General features: G+C 36.3%; 1 protein-coding gene across 3 annotated transcripts in view; it reads right to left on the bottom strand.

Annotated features, from left to right (window-relative positions):
* Window positions 1–2,483: 2,483 nt before the first annotated feature.
* Window positions 2,484–17,197, bottom strand: part of Pwwp3b (PWWP domain containing 3B) — a 30,246-nt gene continuing 15,532 nt past the window's right edge. For 2 of the 3 annotated variants that reach the window (XM_004861473.4, XM_087196711.1), the window contains exons 3-4: window positions 7,606–7,768; window positions 2,484–6,385 (exon numbers count right to left, since the gene is read on the bottom strand). In XM_004861473.4, coding sequence (XP_004861530.2) covers window positions 4,106–6,166 — 2,061 coding nt within the window. In that variant the 5' untranslated portion in view covers window positions 6,167–6,385; window positions 7,606–7,768 and the 3' untranslated portion in view covers window positions 2,484–4,105. Of the gene's footprint in view, window positions 6,386–7,605; window positions 7,769–9,943; window positions 10,085–17,197 lie in introns of those variants that run through there. The other variant, XM_013078334.3, reaches the window with a different exon arrangement.

Raw genomic sequence — 17,197 nt, 5'->3', positions numbered from 1 at the left:
CCTTTAAGTTGTTGGTGTCAGGTGATGTGTCCCAGCCACAGAAAAGCTAATATAGATATGGTGAATCATATAGCCTTAGTAGCAGAGCAACTGAGAATCTTCACATTTGGTGGGGCAGTATAATTTTACACTACAGCTGCTAACACAAGGCTTTGGCTATCCAATTCACATTTTTGTATGAAATGTACAATACACAGGTCAGCTGTCCATATATCTAGCACTGTAATACTACTAAATTTACTATTTTTGAGTCATTGCCTGTTTTCTGCCAATCAAATTTACCTAACTCCACTCTGACCTTTTTTCTCAACATGAGACTTTCTTTGCTCCTGAGATTTTGTGCTGCTACCTGTGCCCTAACATGCTGGAATCTTATCTGTATTGCAACATAATTTATTTCCAACCATGGTTTTCAGAGGACACCAACACTGAGCTCCTTATAAATGTCATTGTTTTCCTCATCAAACATTTGTTAGGATTGTATTGTCTTCTCTGTCCTCATAGGGAAACAGTTCACAGATAGGATATTTTGTCTCCTACAATAAATCATTTCTAACACAACAAACTCCTATGACCTTCTCACCAACTCCACAATATTTTGGTAAGGAAGCTCCATTCAACTGATGTTGTCCAAGTTTAAAGATGCACTGGGCGTATCTCAGTTACACAGGAGGCTGAGGCAGGACGATCACAGGTTTGAGGCCAGCATAAGTAACTTTGTGAGATTTTGTCGCAAAATAATAAAATAAAAAGACTGGGGATGTAGCTTAGTGGTGGAGTGTTTGCCTATTATGCACATGCAAGTTCCGAGTCCTACATTTAATCCACAGTATGGCAAAAAAGAAAGCCAGAGAGAGTGAGAGAAAGAGGAACAACATAAGGGGAGAGAAAGTCTCTGCAGCAGCACATTACCTGGTCACTGAACCCCAAGTCACAGGTGTGTGCTCCAATAATGTTAAGCTCTCTCTTATATTTACCTATTTCCCTGCCCTACCCTTGCTAGTTTGACATCCTCAAAATGCAGAAAGTATTCCAAAATATATTACCCTAGTTTATGCTGGTGATATTAGTCCATTCCATTCGTTCCTTCGGCATGTATTTTCCACCTGTTTAAATTCTGCATCTTGTCCTTTTTTCTGTCATTATACCTTACCCTTGTTATATGTTGGAGATGGTGAAAAATGTCAGTGCTGGGTATGGAGCAAGACAAACAACAACTTTTGAGCTAGCTGCCTTAGATAAAAGTATCCTGTGTTTCCATGAATAGGGAGTGTGACCTCGATTACCATAGGTTTAGGAGGCTGCTAATGCCAGGGTATAGATTCAGAGGGTTGTAGATATTCAATATTCTCACATTCATCATTATTCCAGGTCTCAGAATTCTACTCTTTTCTTGTCAAGATAGATCAATGATAGATAGGCTGATAGATCTAAAGATGATATAAATTAATAGACCTATACTTATTGTGCATGCAGTCTCCATGCTGTTCTTTAGATATTACAAATGGAGCCATTACTTAATATTCAGCACTCTGCTTTAAAAACTAGAAGATATAAACATCTCCTTAATCTACTTGGTTAAAGTGGAAGACAGGTCAGACTTTCTGCTCAGATATAAAAACCTATGCTAGAGGTCTACATTAGGGTAATCTCAGTGCCAGCTTTAACAGCCACTCAGTTTGGAAGTGATATGAGTCCACACTGAGATGGAAGCCAAACCCATCGTCTTCTTCATCCCAAATGCATTCGGCAACAGATTCAGAGGAGAACAGATGTATGTTTGAGGGCACATCTCCCTCATTTCAACATATGCCACAAGATAAATTACATTTCAAGAGCAATCAGGTGTACATTCTACCCAAACCATACTCCTAGGAACTCACAAATATAAGGAAACCTGGGGCTCTGACTTTCAAATACAAGGCATCAGTCCACAAGTTTAATATTTATCACTGTGATGTAGTACATTGCATTCATTTTAGAAATTACACTGTTATCTGAATTCCATGAGTAATGCATGTATCTCCTTTCTATATTAACCTACAATCTATCATCAGAGTAGAACTTTAAACTACCTATCACCTGCTCTCCTGACTTGATGCTGTGAAAGAATGAATGGGGTAATAAAATTAGAGCCAGAAGACAAAGATTTCTGAAGGTGGATCAGAGGGACTGAATGTAATGAATAAAGTGTGTTTTACCAGGGTATAAAGTCCCTATATTGCATGGTTGTGGTCTGTTGTCAAATAATACCCAGGACCATGAGAAAGGCATGTGGGTTGCTATCCAGTGATGGTGAACCTTTCTGAGCTTTCAATGATACAAACAGCCTGCTGTGACACACATGGCATAGGTTTGCCACCACTGGTATAGACTATATACCCTAGGAGACTGGTCTTTCACAGACAGGATTCACATAGAGAATGTTTTGTGGAGTCTGCAGCTCATAAAATTTGGAAGATTTTCTTTTAAAAATTATACAAAATGAACCATGAAAGTGAATATTTATTTAGAATGATAACTTATAAGAAGCATTAAATTTATAGCCACCACAAGGAAAAAAGCCAGGAAAAAATATATCTACATATATGTATACAAACACAACTTATATAGCAGCAAAATCTGAAAGATGAAGAGAACATCCAAGATGAAGGATACAGTGACTTTATCATAAATCAAAATAGCAAATTTTGCAATTTTGCATGAAAACCTTGCCATCTAAACATATAATAAGAGCCCAAGAGTGACAGCTATTTCACTCTAAGAGGTAAAAATGCAGACAAGTTCATATTAAGCATTTAGCACTTCTGTTCACATCACATATTCAAAATAGATTTTCTACCATATAATCTCACAAAAATCTTATTTAGAGTTACAACAAACAATACATTGGTTTTAGATTTTAATTGTGCATATTTAATCACATAGGAATAACTGTCATATTTAGCCAGTACAGTCTTTTCATGTGACAGACACCCAAATTTCCAGATTCTGGTCCATTACTCTTTCTAGTAGTTTGGAATGACTTATCAATTGTCATTTACCTTTCTGGAAACAACTGGAACTGTTCTACAAGTAAGCCAGATGCTAAAACATCCTGCTTTTGAGACAAATGACTACATATATGGAGATAAGATTCAATATACTGCTTGCATTTTCTTCAGTTTATACCAAACTAGATAGGCTCTTCAGAAGTAAGCTAAGCCTATAGAGTGGACAGACTATAAATACAATGACTGTAGCTGCCTTCCACGTGTGGTAAGACAGCTATATTAAGAAGATACACTCACTGGTAGTTATGAAGACAGCCAAAAGAAGCCTATCTGTTTAAAGAAACTGTTTAGCTCTTACAGAATAGATGCTCCCCAAAATGGAATTTCAGGAAAGTATAGAATGAAAAAATTCTGCTCAAGACTGCCAAAATTACTCTCTGCATGCTGAGATGTTATTCACATAAATACAGACTACATGCAGATAATCCACTTTACTTTAGAACTTTAGATTGTTTTCTTGCAAAAGCAATTACATTTAGTTATAATATATAGCAAAGCTTATCTATCTTTGGTTCTATGACTCAGATAAAGTTTTGCAAAAATAAATAGACATGGCGGGAAAAATAATTCCACTATTTTAAGAGAAACCTCAGTATTTTATAAAAAGTAAGCAAAAATATATAACCAATGTTTCTTTTAGACTTCTTTTCTAATTATCTCTCTTAAAATGTAATACCAGTGCAATTTCAATATTAAAATAATTATGCATGCTATATTCAGCTTTAGAGCACAGACACAAAAATATCATAAAACAAAATAGTACTCCCCTTTAAAAATCATTTAGGAACTCTGCATTCTAGAAATGTAGGATAAAGTAAAATGGCTGAAATATTTTAACAAAATTGTCTCTCAAGAAGCAAAAGAAAATAAAAATATAGTGCTATCTGCAGGTGGTAGGCATCATTAAAAGCAAGTGCAAACATTAGCCAAAATCTCCCATTGTGAGAAATATTGACATATTAGAGAGAACTGTTATAGATTTTTTAAAACTAGTATTCATGAAAGCTTTCTGTTATGGTTTTGACTTGGAATGTTTAATGAGCTTCATTGGTTTAGGTTTTCCGTCTCTTTTCAAATATGATTTTTGAATCAAATAATTCCCTCTCCCTATAGCCTAGAGATGGTCCTTTTAGATATTTTGCTTCAGCTGCCTCATAATCTAATCCATCAACAGCAGAAATTGAACAAATGATTGTTTCTGGCAGGAGAACTTCCAGGATAAAATTAATTTTGTCATCTTTTATCAGTGTCAGCATCCTTTTGTCTATTTGTTTGTAGATTTCTTGTAAATATTTCACCACCTCATCTAGCTGATCTTCATCTTCAAAATATGTTTCAATACAGGGTGTGAACCTCTTTGCATGTAAAAATGATTTCAGCCATCTAGACCCTTTTGTGCCTTTTAAAATGGCCAGAAGATGACTCTCTGTTCCCTTTGCATTCACGATGAAGTCCACTAGATTCTTGTTAGCTCGGTCTCGAGCAGCCTTCATCCGGTCAGGGAGAATTTTCTGGAAGGACATTTTCTTGGACTGGGAAGTCACAACCATTTGTTCCACACTATCTTCATTTTGCAGCTTTGGAAACATATTCCTGAACGTATCATGTTTGACTACTTTCCTCATTGGATAACTAATGTCAGCAGCATAATACTCAAGGAAAGAACCTGAAAAAGAACCACAACCTAGTCGAACCCTGTAGTCACAAATCAGTGAAATGCACCAGTCAATACTTTCACTGTACTCCTCCCTAGCTTTATCCACTAGTGCTTGCTTCTCTTTACAGTCAAATTTTTTTAATCTTCGGAAAGAAACTCTAATACCTTTCTTTTCAGGATTCATGTTGGCCTCAACAAAAAGCACACTTGCTTTCTTTTCTTTTCGTCTGATGTTTTTTATTACCGATGGCCAAAATGGATATTTTTGATATTTAAACCAGACTATCATTCCCGTTTCAAATGAACGTGGCTCATAATGAAAAACAAATCGTGGAAGTTCTTCATCTTCTTCATTGTCATCTAATGCAGACGCACTAACAGTATCTACATGCGATGACTTATCAGAAGCTTGAATGTCTTCCTCAGATTCTTCAATATCCAGGCTCTGAAGACTTCTGTTATTATTCACAAGGTGGGAATAATCGAGAAAAGAGTTAGAGGGACTAAATGAAGCCTGGCTTTCCCATGAACAACTTGGAGGGGATGTTGCAGTACTCATCTCTGATTCCATACAAAGTTGATTCCGGTTGGCATCTAAGAATGGATTTGGATTTGAGGGGCCCTCTTCAGGGTCTTCAATAGTCTCTGAAAAGGTAGAACCTTTAGAGGAAACAGGCAGAGTGTCCAGGCAGGTGTTTTGTGCTTCCTCGTTTGAAACTTTGGATGCAGTGAGTGATGACAAAAATTGAACACACGTTTCATCTTTAACATGTGCACTCACCCCTTTGACTGTGGAATTCCCAGATATCCTTGTTGAGATCTCTTTCTTGTTCTGTTTTTTATCATTATCTTCTGAAAGCAAAGAGAAAGTCTCCTGGAACCAGCTGGAATTTTGTGGTGACTTTGTTTCCACTTCATTTTGTATAGTATCATCAGTTGTCTTCCCCTCTAATTTGTCATTAGAGACAGAATCATCACTCTCAGAAGATAGTAACCAGGATGTTTGGTCTTCATTTTCTTTAGGATACTTTGATAAGGCTCCTTCATTCTTCCGATACCTTTTATGAGGTGGTGAGTCAGACAGACTTTGTGGTACATTTTCAGGGAGTATAGTAGTCTCTTCTTCATCTGTAATGCTTGCTTGACTCAAATTTGTTCTCTTATTCAGGATATCCAGTGCCTCTTTTAGTGCTCTTCCATAGGGCATTTCCTCTCTAGGTGAAGCACTGACCTCTGACTGTACTGGTAGGGAGGAGATAATAGCTTCAATGTCAGATTTATTTAGGACCTTTGTTTCTGTACTCTCCACCTTAACTGTCTCATCTAGTGAGAGTATTTGAACTTCTAGAGAGAATGTATTTTTTCTCTTACCATCTGATGAAGTTTCAGATCTAGATAAAACTTTTGCTGGCCATATCTGGTCTTTCCATTTGCATAAGACATACTCAGCATTCATTCTGATTTAGATTTGTGTGCCCAGAAGTAACTATCAGATATTTAAGTGGCTCTCTGTTCTTGTCACTGCAAAAACACAATTCCTACCAAAAACAATAGTCTTACCAATGCCTCTTTATTTTAGAACTACACAGAGCTTATGGCTTGTGTGGCCTGTTCTCCACCACGATTTCCTGAGGATACTTGAACACGTTGTTTGAATTGGACAATACTGGAAAGGCTGAAATAGAGAAAAGGAAAAGTATAGTAAGTAAAATTATTTTTCCGAAGTAGAAGATGAGCAATAGTGAATAGGGAAGAGATAAACTAGAAAGAAAAATGCTCAATGAGGGTTCAGACAGAGAACAACGCAGCAAATATAAAGGGGATAATTACTGGAAAAACTTTTTTTTTTTTTGGTACTGGGGATCAAACTCAGGACCTTGTGCTTATGAGGGAGATGCAGTGCCACTGAGCTAAATCCCTGGCCCTGGAAAAACTTGTGTAACAAATCAAATTGAACATAAACATATTTATTAAGGAATGAATTGTATACATGTCAGCAGAGGTGGAGAGTTTATTTGGTATATCAGGGAATCTGTTTATGATACTGGATACTTTGATACTTTTGAGATCCTAACATAATGCCTATGCACTCCAACCTTTGCACCACATTAGATTTCTAGCCCTCATTCTAAAAGTCTTACTTGAAAGATTTACATTCAGCTCACAATGTTTTTATTTCCAATAAGTTCTCAAATTACTTTTTTTAAAATTTTTTTTTTAAATTTAATCTTTTTTGGGGGGGGTACAGGGGATTGAACTCTGGACCTTGCTATTGTGAGGTAGGTGGCGGAACCACTGAGCTAAATCCCTGGGCCCAAATTCTCAAATTACTTTAATGCAACATATCCAAGAAGAGCTCATTGAGAAGCACTGAGCTTGTTGAACTAAAGCTTTGTAATTCTTAAGCTCAAGTGTTTTGCTGTTTTACCAAGCAGGCAGACAAAGACAGTAGGGTCTGTACCAGCTGGACCCAAACAACAATACAATGACTATATTGTACAAAACAGTATAATTTTAGAAAGCAGAGACTGAGAATGACTGCTATGGCCACTTATTAGATAGAGTAGTTGTCAAAGACTTGAGAGTCAGGACATTGGCTGGAACCTCAGACAGTTGAATAGTCTCTTACATGAATTTTGCATAGTGGTTTTACTACATGAGATGCTTTCTCAAAACAAGAAGTTGTGACCATTATTTACAAATGTTTTAGCTGCAGAATAAGAATCATACTGAATTGCACCTGAAATTCTCAACCAAACATGATTTTAACATGAAATGTGGTTAATTTAAAATGTTATCTCTGGAAAATAGGAAGCAAAATAAATTATCCTTCAAGATATCAGCATGTTTTAGTGTAAAATGTTTCATGAATTGGGAAACCCTATCCTCTGTCACCTGGATTGTGGTGGGTCCAGCCCTGTGATCCAGCTGAGTTGATGGTCTCTCCAGCAGTGCCTTCACCTTGCTGGGTACTTGTGTGGCTGCCCTGACTTCTAGGATTCAAATGGCAACACAGGTAGACTGCCCAGGTCTCATATACCTCTGAAGTTAACCTAGGCTGCACAAAAACAAGAAAGGGAATCAAATCAATAACATGGAAAAAGTGTAAAGGAAAATACCTACCAGAACTGTAGTAGGTATGTTATTCTGAAACACAGGTATGAGGTGAAATCTCATCCCCAATGCAGGTGTCATGCTTATTTTCCCTTATTTTTTTATAATATGAAATGCTATGTGGGACACATTAATTTTATTTTGTTCATGCTGAAGACATACTCTCATGAAAAATGTGAGCTGGAGATAGGAAAGAATTAACAACCTTGCCATCTATGAGTCAGATTAATTTTTCTGTTTAAATCCTCATATCATCATCATGTGGCCTTATTTCTTTTTCAAGCATACAAATTTTTCAATAGAGTCGCAATTGCACTCTACATAATGTCTCATAGTCTATTAATGCAAAATCGTTTCATTACTTTACCCTACTGGAGAAAATTTGAACTGTCACACGCCATCTTGTGACCAGAACCAGAACTGTAGCCTGCCCATGTTGCGCAGGCAGGATCTCAATCAAGAGCAGAGCCTTCTTATGGGAGGATGGGAATCACGACAGCTTGCCAGGAGCCTTTTCAGACTTGTAGAATTCTCTCTGGTAAATTTATGGGTTTGGTTATGTGGGATAATAAGATTATAATGTCTTCAGCCACTATATTTCTGATTATATAAGCATTCAGAAGTTTATTAAAATTGAAAAGATGAGGAAAGAGTACAACTTTATACAAATAACCACTATGAATATTCTCTATATAGTATATTCTGTTATAATTTATTTACATATATAGAAGAGTGCATATCATTTCAAACCACCTTCAGAATTCACCCAAGAGAATGGCTTGGACACCATACCACACATTTTCTACATGATTTTTAGTAAGTTATTTTAAACGAGGTTTTTCCAAAATTTGTAACATTTCATCTCACTATTTCCCTAAAGATATAAAAAATAAATTTAATAATTTAAAAAATAGTCAAAGGAAAAGCATCCCTGTCCCTTTAAATATACAAATAATCCAATTAGTAGTTTGGTAGATGTGTTTTTTCAGATTTGGTTACATAGACTAAAATAACATACATACATGAAACTAATATGTGCATTTATTGTTAGGGGAGATCATTTGTGCTTTCCTATAATTTTCTTTATTCATCTTATATTATTTTGCAGACATTTTCAAATCACTACCTGTACAGAATCATGTTTTTATTCAACAGATATATAGTATGTCATTCTATGGCTCTACTTTGCCATATAGTATTTTTTAAATTTCTGAATAGCAATAACCCAAATCATCTCTCTGTCTCACTCTTAAACTTAGATAATAAAGACTGTTCTTTTTTTTCCTTTGGTCTAAAATAATGAATTGCAATGAGGGGTTTTTATACGCAGGGCTTTTTGGTCCACACAGCAACAGGATACCGGTCTCATCAAGTCCAGAAAATTTCCACATGGGAGCATGTCTGTGTGTCTGCTAAGAATGTTTATATGTCTGAAACAAAATGGATATGCTGTTTTATCTTTGTTTTCCTTTCATGATTATAAAAATAATCATGAGAAATCTGTAATGATAATGAAATAAGATAAAATAATATTAAAATAGTAACTTGACTATTCAGAAATGCTGAACAGTAACATAGGAGTTATTTTCTTCCAGACTTTTTCTCATTGCACATATATATACACATATATTATGTACAAATGTCTTCACTCAACTACATACTTGATTCCCTTTTCATGATCATGTACATCTAAAATATAGTCTACGTATCAGTATCAATTAATTTATCAAAGTATTTCCCTTCATGCTGTCAAATACTTTTATCAGTTATTCTTCTGTATAAATTAATACATATTTAAAACTTCAAATAACAGCAACATAAGAATGGAATACCATTATAAACATGGAATATCCAGTCAATACTTTAGTATGAACAGCCATACTGCACTGAAGCCTTAGTTTAGAGGCTGTAATTTGATCACCCCTTCTCTCACTGTGGATTTATAAAGCACTGGGAAATGTGAAAATTCCCGAGGATTAACTCCTTCAAAATGCCAGCAATTCTCTCAAAATTACACACCTTTCCTGCTACTCCGAGACTGCCTTCCCTATTTTTCTCATCTTTATCCTAGGACCCCCTCAAGTCACTAGAAAATAACTAAATTTAAGACAGCCATTACCTTGACGCTTCTTGTCAGCTGCAGCCTGGTAAAATGCAGCTCCTCCCCCAAGACTGGCCAGGCGCAGCTCACTCCCAAGCTGCGGAGAAGGCTCCGCCCCTGGCTGTGATGCAGAGCAGAAGGCCCCTCCCTGGATTACAGCAGGGAAAATTGCGAAGAGAGATCGCTTAAATGTTTATGTGGGAAGATGTTCCTTTATAAGTAACTTTAAAGTGAAATGGCAACAAGTGTCTCTTTAATTTCCATTCACACCCTTAAGGTGAGTGATTTCTTGAAGAAAAAAGTAGCAAATCACTTTATCATTTAAAAACCATTGTTAAAATATTCCTAATATGTTTTTTCTTGCCTTCTTTGGCCTGGTACATCTACAGGTGAATTTAAAATCCAGCTTGTCAAGCTCCGTTAAAATAGACTTCTATAAGGAAACTGATTGGGACTGTACATTATTTAGGTAGATCTGGCTTCAATACAATTCTTTTTTTCCATTTCCAGACCATAGTGTCTCTCCTTTTACTGAGTTGTTTAGATCCTTCGGGAAAGTTTAAGAGATTTCTTCACGTACAATTTTATTTCTGACTAGAGGCTAAAAATCATTGCTTTGTGAAGAAAGCACCAACTTCATATATCATCACTAATAACTGACAAAGCCTTCTTTTATTTTGTTGTTTTCAATTGGACAGTCAATGTGGGCAGAAATAATTTTTAAAATTTAAATATCTTTTTATGTCTGAAAGATATTTTATGCATTCTCTTCAAAATTGTCCTGTATTAAATTTAAATTTAGATTTCTGGTTTTAAATTAGAAAATCAATTTTGCGTATGATTATTGATTATTTGTGGAAATAAGTGTTTTATTTGGCATTTGTATCATATAACATGTAATCTTATATATATATAATTAGTTTCAAAATTCACATTTCTATGAGCATTAATATTAGAATTACAAGTGCCAATATATTAATGAAGATTATTTCTATGCTGGCATATTAGTGATGGTTCTAATAATTAGAGTATATAATGTTTGTGCTATAAACAACTCTTAAATCTTGGAGGTTTAATCCCCACAAAGTTTACTTTGCTAATATCAAAGTTTAATGTAGATCATCAAGCGGTCAGAAAGGGAGGGGTTCTCTGTTCCAAGAGGTCTTTAAGGGGCCCAATCTTTTTGTATTCTATGACTCTATCTTTTTGGGCCTTGAAGTCCTTTATTACATTCCTTGCATGTGGCTAGCACTCTAAAGAGGGAAACTGGAAAGTCGTGTTTATGGTTTGAAGAACCATATATGGCAAACAACACTGCTGACTATAGTCTATTAGCCAGAACCCAAGTGTGGAGCCCTACCTGTCATAAAGGCTGGAGAATGTATTCTCCCTGTGACCCCTCACCCCAGGAAGAAAATGAAACAGAGATTGGTGAACACAGCATTCTCTCTGGCATAGGAAGTTATCTCTTTTAATTTTATATATGCTTCTGTTATTTGTTTAATGCTTTTCTACAACCATGTATCACATTTATAACAAATTGAAGAGTCTTCTACTGCCCACCTAATGTCTACTCCTTGCATTCTTCTTCATTATAGCAGAACCCTATTTATATTTGTGGTGGCAGTGTGAGCTCCTAAAATATTATTTTTCCCCAACTCCCTTACTGCCAGCCAAAGCCATGACATGGCCATCTGAAAGTCATGCATTCTAGCTAAAGAATGCAAACAGAAATTAAAGTGAAGGTTCTAGAGAAAGTACCACCAAAAGAGGATAAACAGACAGCTTGGAGTTTGTTGTACATTCCTATTTTTGCTTCCTTGAAATTAACCAGAATCGATACAGTTTGTGCAGCCTTTCTGAATCAAGGTGTGACTTAGAAAAAGGATGCAACTCACTAGGGAAAAATAATTATGAGTTTCTGAATAAGGCAATCAACTCATTCCAATCCCTGACTCAAAATTATACTACAAAGCTACTGTGATTAAAAAACAAAAAACAAAACAAAACAAAAACCCCGGCATGGTTCTGGTGAAACAAACAAACAAACAAACCAAAAACAGACTCAAGGATCCATGAAACAGATTACAAGATGCAGAAACAACTCCAAACAAACTCAGCCACCTTATCTTCGACAAAGGGGCCAAACACATTCACTGGAAGAAAGATAGCCTCTTTAATAAATGGTGCTGGAAAAACTAGCTTTCCACATGCCGAAGACTAAAACTAGAGCCAAGTCTCTCTCCACGCCATGAACTAATATCAAAGTGGACCAATCTCCTTAACTTAGTGAAACAATGAACTTCTATCTAAAGTATATCATTGTGTTTTCTAGTCTCTCTGATAGCGTAGCACACAATAGTTGATCTTATAATAACCAAGAAAATTAAATAATTTTCATTATAAAATGAATCCTTTCAAAGCTTCCAGGTATTACTATATAATTTTAAGAAGATTATCAAGGCAGCATATATATGGCTTTTATTTAAAAGAGATTTATTTGATTATATGTTTTATGATATAATATTTTTTATTTTGTTTCCTCATTTCATACTTTGGGAAAAACCCAAATGCACATGAAGTACTATCATTACATTTAACAATTAGTTACACTTTTTTGTGTTTGTCTATTTTCCATATTGCATATACTGTAAATTAGGAAATATTGTACTACTTCATCATTTTCCAAACTAAATTCAAAAGAAAAGATCAATTCCATGGGTATTTTTTATTTCACTGTTTTGTAGAAGGAAGTGGACAAGAATTATGACCAACATTATTGTAATGAAGATAGTTAATGTTATATATATATATATATATATATATAATGTATAATACCTACAAAAGTTTTTATATATAAGGCACTATTCTTATACTTTACATATTATGTCATTTAATAATCAGATGGTTATTTCACAGATACAAAGCCCTTAAATCATTCTGTATAACAACAGTAATATTAATAATGAAGATAATGATGAGAAGTCAAAAGTGTTTTATGTACCAGGCCCTTGTGAAGTACGATATATATAATATCCTTGATTCATATGAAATCATTTTAGAGTAATAATATAGTTTGGATGCATTTCCCAAATGTCATGTGTCGGAAACTTAATTTCCAATGCAACTGTGTTGAGAGGTGGGACTTTTCAGAGGTGATTTGGTCATGGGGACTCTCCCCTCATGCATAGACTAATGACATTATTGCTGGAGTGAGTTAATCATTGTGGGAGTGGGATCCTGATAAAAGGATAAGAGTGGTTCCTTTTCCCTCTATGTGATGTGCTTTCTCATTGCCTGATACTTTCTGCTATGTGATGACACAGCAAGATGGCTCTCATCAGATAAGGCTGCTCCATCTTGGGCTATGCAGCTTCCAAAACCATGGAGTCAAATAAATGTCTATTATTTATAAATTAGCAATGCTCAAATGTTCTGTTATAGCAGCACAAACAGACTAAAACAATGGGTATTATGAGTATTTTCATTTTGTAGAAAAAGCATTAGATAGATTAACAAACTTTACATGGATGTCCAGAGAATACATGGCACATGATATTTGAATCCAGGCACTCTGACTCTATGTACTTAATCTATAAGACACATTGTATCTATCTTACTGTAAGTGAAAAATTATCTGTAAATGTGTCCAGGAAGAATGGGTAAATGAACTAATGAATCTGAAATAGTTATGTGCTTGGAGTCATTGGAACTTAAAAGAGAATGATGTACTTGATTCTGGATCTAACAAGCCCCCATCCTTCTCGTCCTCATTGTCTCCTATTTCTCTATCCAGTGGGTTAAGCCTCTAATATAGCATGGTACTACAATCATGATATTGAATGAAATCCCATCACCTTTGCCAAATTTTATTAATTAGAAATAAGGCATAGTTTCTGCCCACACTCAAGTAGAGGAGATTATACAAGAGAGTGGGTCACCTAGAGTGTGTACTCCATAATACTGCATGATTGCATTTATATGACATTTTTTAAATGATAAAAATATAGTAATATGGAAATATCATCGTTTAGAGGTACTACAGGTGTGGGTAGTAGCTATAAAGAATAGAACAAGGTAGTTGTGAGGGTGATAGAGCTTTTCTGTCTTCTGAGTGTTGTATATTGTATCAGTCTAAACATATGTTAAAATCCAGAGAACTGCATGCCAAACAGTTCAAGTGTATTGTATAATATTTAAAGTGTGAGTTAAACATGTATAATGATTCAAAGAATAAAAGTTTAAATAGAAAAATGCAATAACCATTATACAAAATCCTTTATAAATGTTGTTTGGAAACCATCTGTTTCTGCCTAAAACATTTAATAAAAACAAGAAAAGTAACATATATACATTATTAAAAATCACCAATCCGTTTTCCATTTTGGACATAAACAAACATAAGAAAATGTAAACCATAATTTAATAAAGAAAAATTATTTAGATAACCAAAAAAACATAACTTTCCTTCTGCCCATCAAGAGAATGTATTTAAAACTGAGTAACAAAGAGCAACCAGACCCTTCAAAGAGACACAGGACATATGCACTGTTTCATCTTTGCCAAAGCATGGAGACAGAACTGGGTGCTATACAAGCAGGTAAAAAGAAATCACCTGAAAGTTTGGTGAATTCTTAAAGGTAAATCATGGTCTAATGTGTCAGTTTGGAATACCTGGAGCCTCAGACACTTACTTTCAACTTCTTTTTCATAGTCCTCAATCAGAAGCTCACAAATAAAGAGTAGGGACAAAACATGAGATCTAAAAGAGCCCGTATCACTCATTCAGTATGCAAGAGGCAATCAGTTGTTGTAGAGATACAAACATATAACCCATACTCTTACATCCAAACCTTCTATAATGGAGAGCAAAGGTGTTTAGCCACTAGGAGAGAAGTAGCACATCATCTCTTCCAAAACCCAGTCAAAAATTGGGTCCTTCTGAGGGCAGAGTAGCAGGATTACTCATCTGCCTGGGGAGGGAGAGACAGGAAACTCTCCTATTCCCCAGGACAAAGGCAAACACACCCGCTGCTGGGGGAGAAAGAGAGAGAAAAATTCTCTACTGCTTGAGAAAGGACTGAAAACCCTTTTGGACTCAGGATCTCACATGAATAAAACCAATAGCCAGCTATTGCTGAGAAAGAAATTATCTCCCACAAAAGATACTAATCAGAAGTGAGCTGCCATGGGGAGAGGAAAGAATGCCAATAATGCCTCAACCCTCAAAGTGCAGGTGCAAAGGCCTTCTTAGAAGCTAGCTAGATAGGACAACAGACCACACTCCCTTCCTTGCCAGAAACATGGCAACTGACACTAAAGCAGCCAAGTGCTGTGAGATGAACAAGAGCATGAAGACAGACTGTTTTGGTGGCAGAGGCATGAAAGGACTGCTGAAAACTTAGAATGGAGTGTGACGGGGGAAAATCCTCTGGAACTCTAGGCTACATTAAAAAAATATATTATCTATGCAAATGCCAAAAAATAATCTCCAAAATATTTTATAAAGCCATCATTAACCTGAGTCCAAAACCAGAAAAAAAACAACCCACATAACAAGTACAGAAAACTTGAGACTGCTGTCTCACATAAATACAGAAACAGAAATCCTTAACAAAATGCTGCTAATCAAAGCCAATGACTGTGATACTTAACTGTTTTGTCAAGTCAAGCAAGAAACATGCAGCTGATTGGTTTAGCATAGTTCTGGCTGTGACTGAATGGATTTGCTGAAGAGGGAAGATCCAACCTGGGTGTGGGTGGCACAAACCAAAAGGCACATAGCCAGAGTAGAATAAAAAGGCAAAGAAGAAGGAAAAATCCCTGCTGTTTCTTTGGAGGACCTCCATTCTTGGCACCAGACCATGAGATATATTGTGGTTGGAGAAAATGTTTAAAATTCAAAAAAGAGTTTTATAATGTCCCAGGATTTAGCCTTTATTAATTATAGCTAACACATAAAATTAATGTGTGTGTGTGTGTGTGTGTGTGTGTGTGTGTGTGTTAAGGGTTGGTCAGAAATGGGGAAGGAGAGCTACGGCGTTATTCTAGGGGAATATATTCCCCTTTAACTTCTCCAAGCTGCACCTGCTGCTCTTTCTACACAAGGCAGGCAGACAGACACAGGGATGTGTCTCCGAGAGCAGACCAGACAAGAAGACAATAATTTCACTTAAGAAGATGAGTTTAGGTATCAGAGACTCAGAATCACTTCTGTGACCACCTACTGTCAGGATTGCTTTCAAGGATTTCTTGAGAGTCAGGTAGTTAGCTAGGATATGCTAGTCCTCTAAAAGCAGCCATTATCATGGTAATTTGCTTATTTTAATTATAAGGGTTTAGCATGTACATGCGCTTTGACTTGGGGTTATGCCCCAGTAAAGTCATCATAAGCTGAAAATATCATTGTTGAAAATGAAATTAATGTGTTCTTTTTATGGCTTGTGTTTAGATGTCCCCCTAAATCCTCATGCTTTTTCAGAGATGGCTGGATCTAGAGTGTGTGATTGATACAAAATGGGGCTAGGCCTGAGGGCACTAGGATTAAGGGCGTGTTACCTGCCCTAAGTAGTCTGAATAAGATAAAAGGGGCAGAAAAACACTGTTAAGGTCCCTTGTTGCTTTTGCCTTTTGTTGTCTTCTACCCACAAGGACTTTTTTTTTGGTACTGGAGATCAAACTCGGGTCCTTGCGCTTGAGCAGCAGGCGGCGAAACCACTGAGCTAAATCCCCAGCCTTCGACAAGAACTTTTGCCCCTCTGCCACCCTGCCTTGGAGACAGCCAATTATGACTCTTCAGTGTCTGGCTTGGGACTGTCCCTCACTAGTTGTTGTATGACTCCAGAGAGAAGTTGACCTTCACTTTCACAGGTTGAAAAAAACACTCTGTTTGAAGGGTTCTCCACAGGATGCACATATCTAGGACTCTTGTGGGTGAATAAAACTTCTCCATATGACTCACACCTTGCATTTCCTATGCCCTCTGATTTACCCCTGGGCTGTATCCTTAAAAACTGGTCTAGATAGAGCCTCAAACTCTCAGCAAATGAATGAGAAAGTTTTAGTTTCAATTTATTTTTCTTTCTGCCCTTAGGATAAGGCCAAGAGCTGAGAAACATCTCCATTTCCTTCTGGTCTTCCCCTTTGCCTCAGGAATGCCCCTTGGACAGGGCAGCCTGACTGGTGTTTTTTTTTTCCTAGGCACTGGGGATCAAACTCAGGACCTTGCGTTTTCGAGGCAGGCGAGGCACCACTGAGCTAAATCCCCAGCCC

Source organism: Heterocephalus glaber, unplaced genomic scaffold (assembly GCF_053883595.1).
Source record: "Heterocephalus glaber isolate CG9 unplaced genomic scaffold, H.glaber_assembly_v1.0 deba00001613, whole genome shotgun sequence".
Classification (NCBI taxonomy): domain Eukaryota; kingdom Metazoa; phylum Chordata; class Mammalia; order Rodentia; family Bathyergidae; genus Heterocephalus; species Heterocephalus glaber.
The sequence above is the reverse complement of the archived record's forward strand: the minus strand, read 5'-3'. Positions and strand labels throughout refer to the sequence as shown.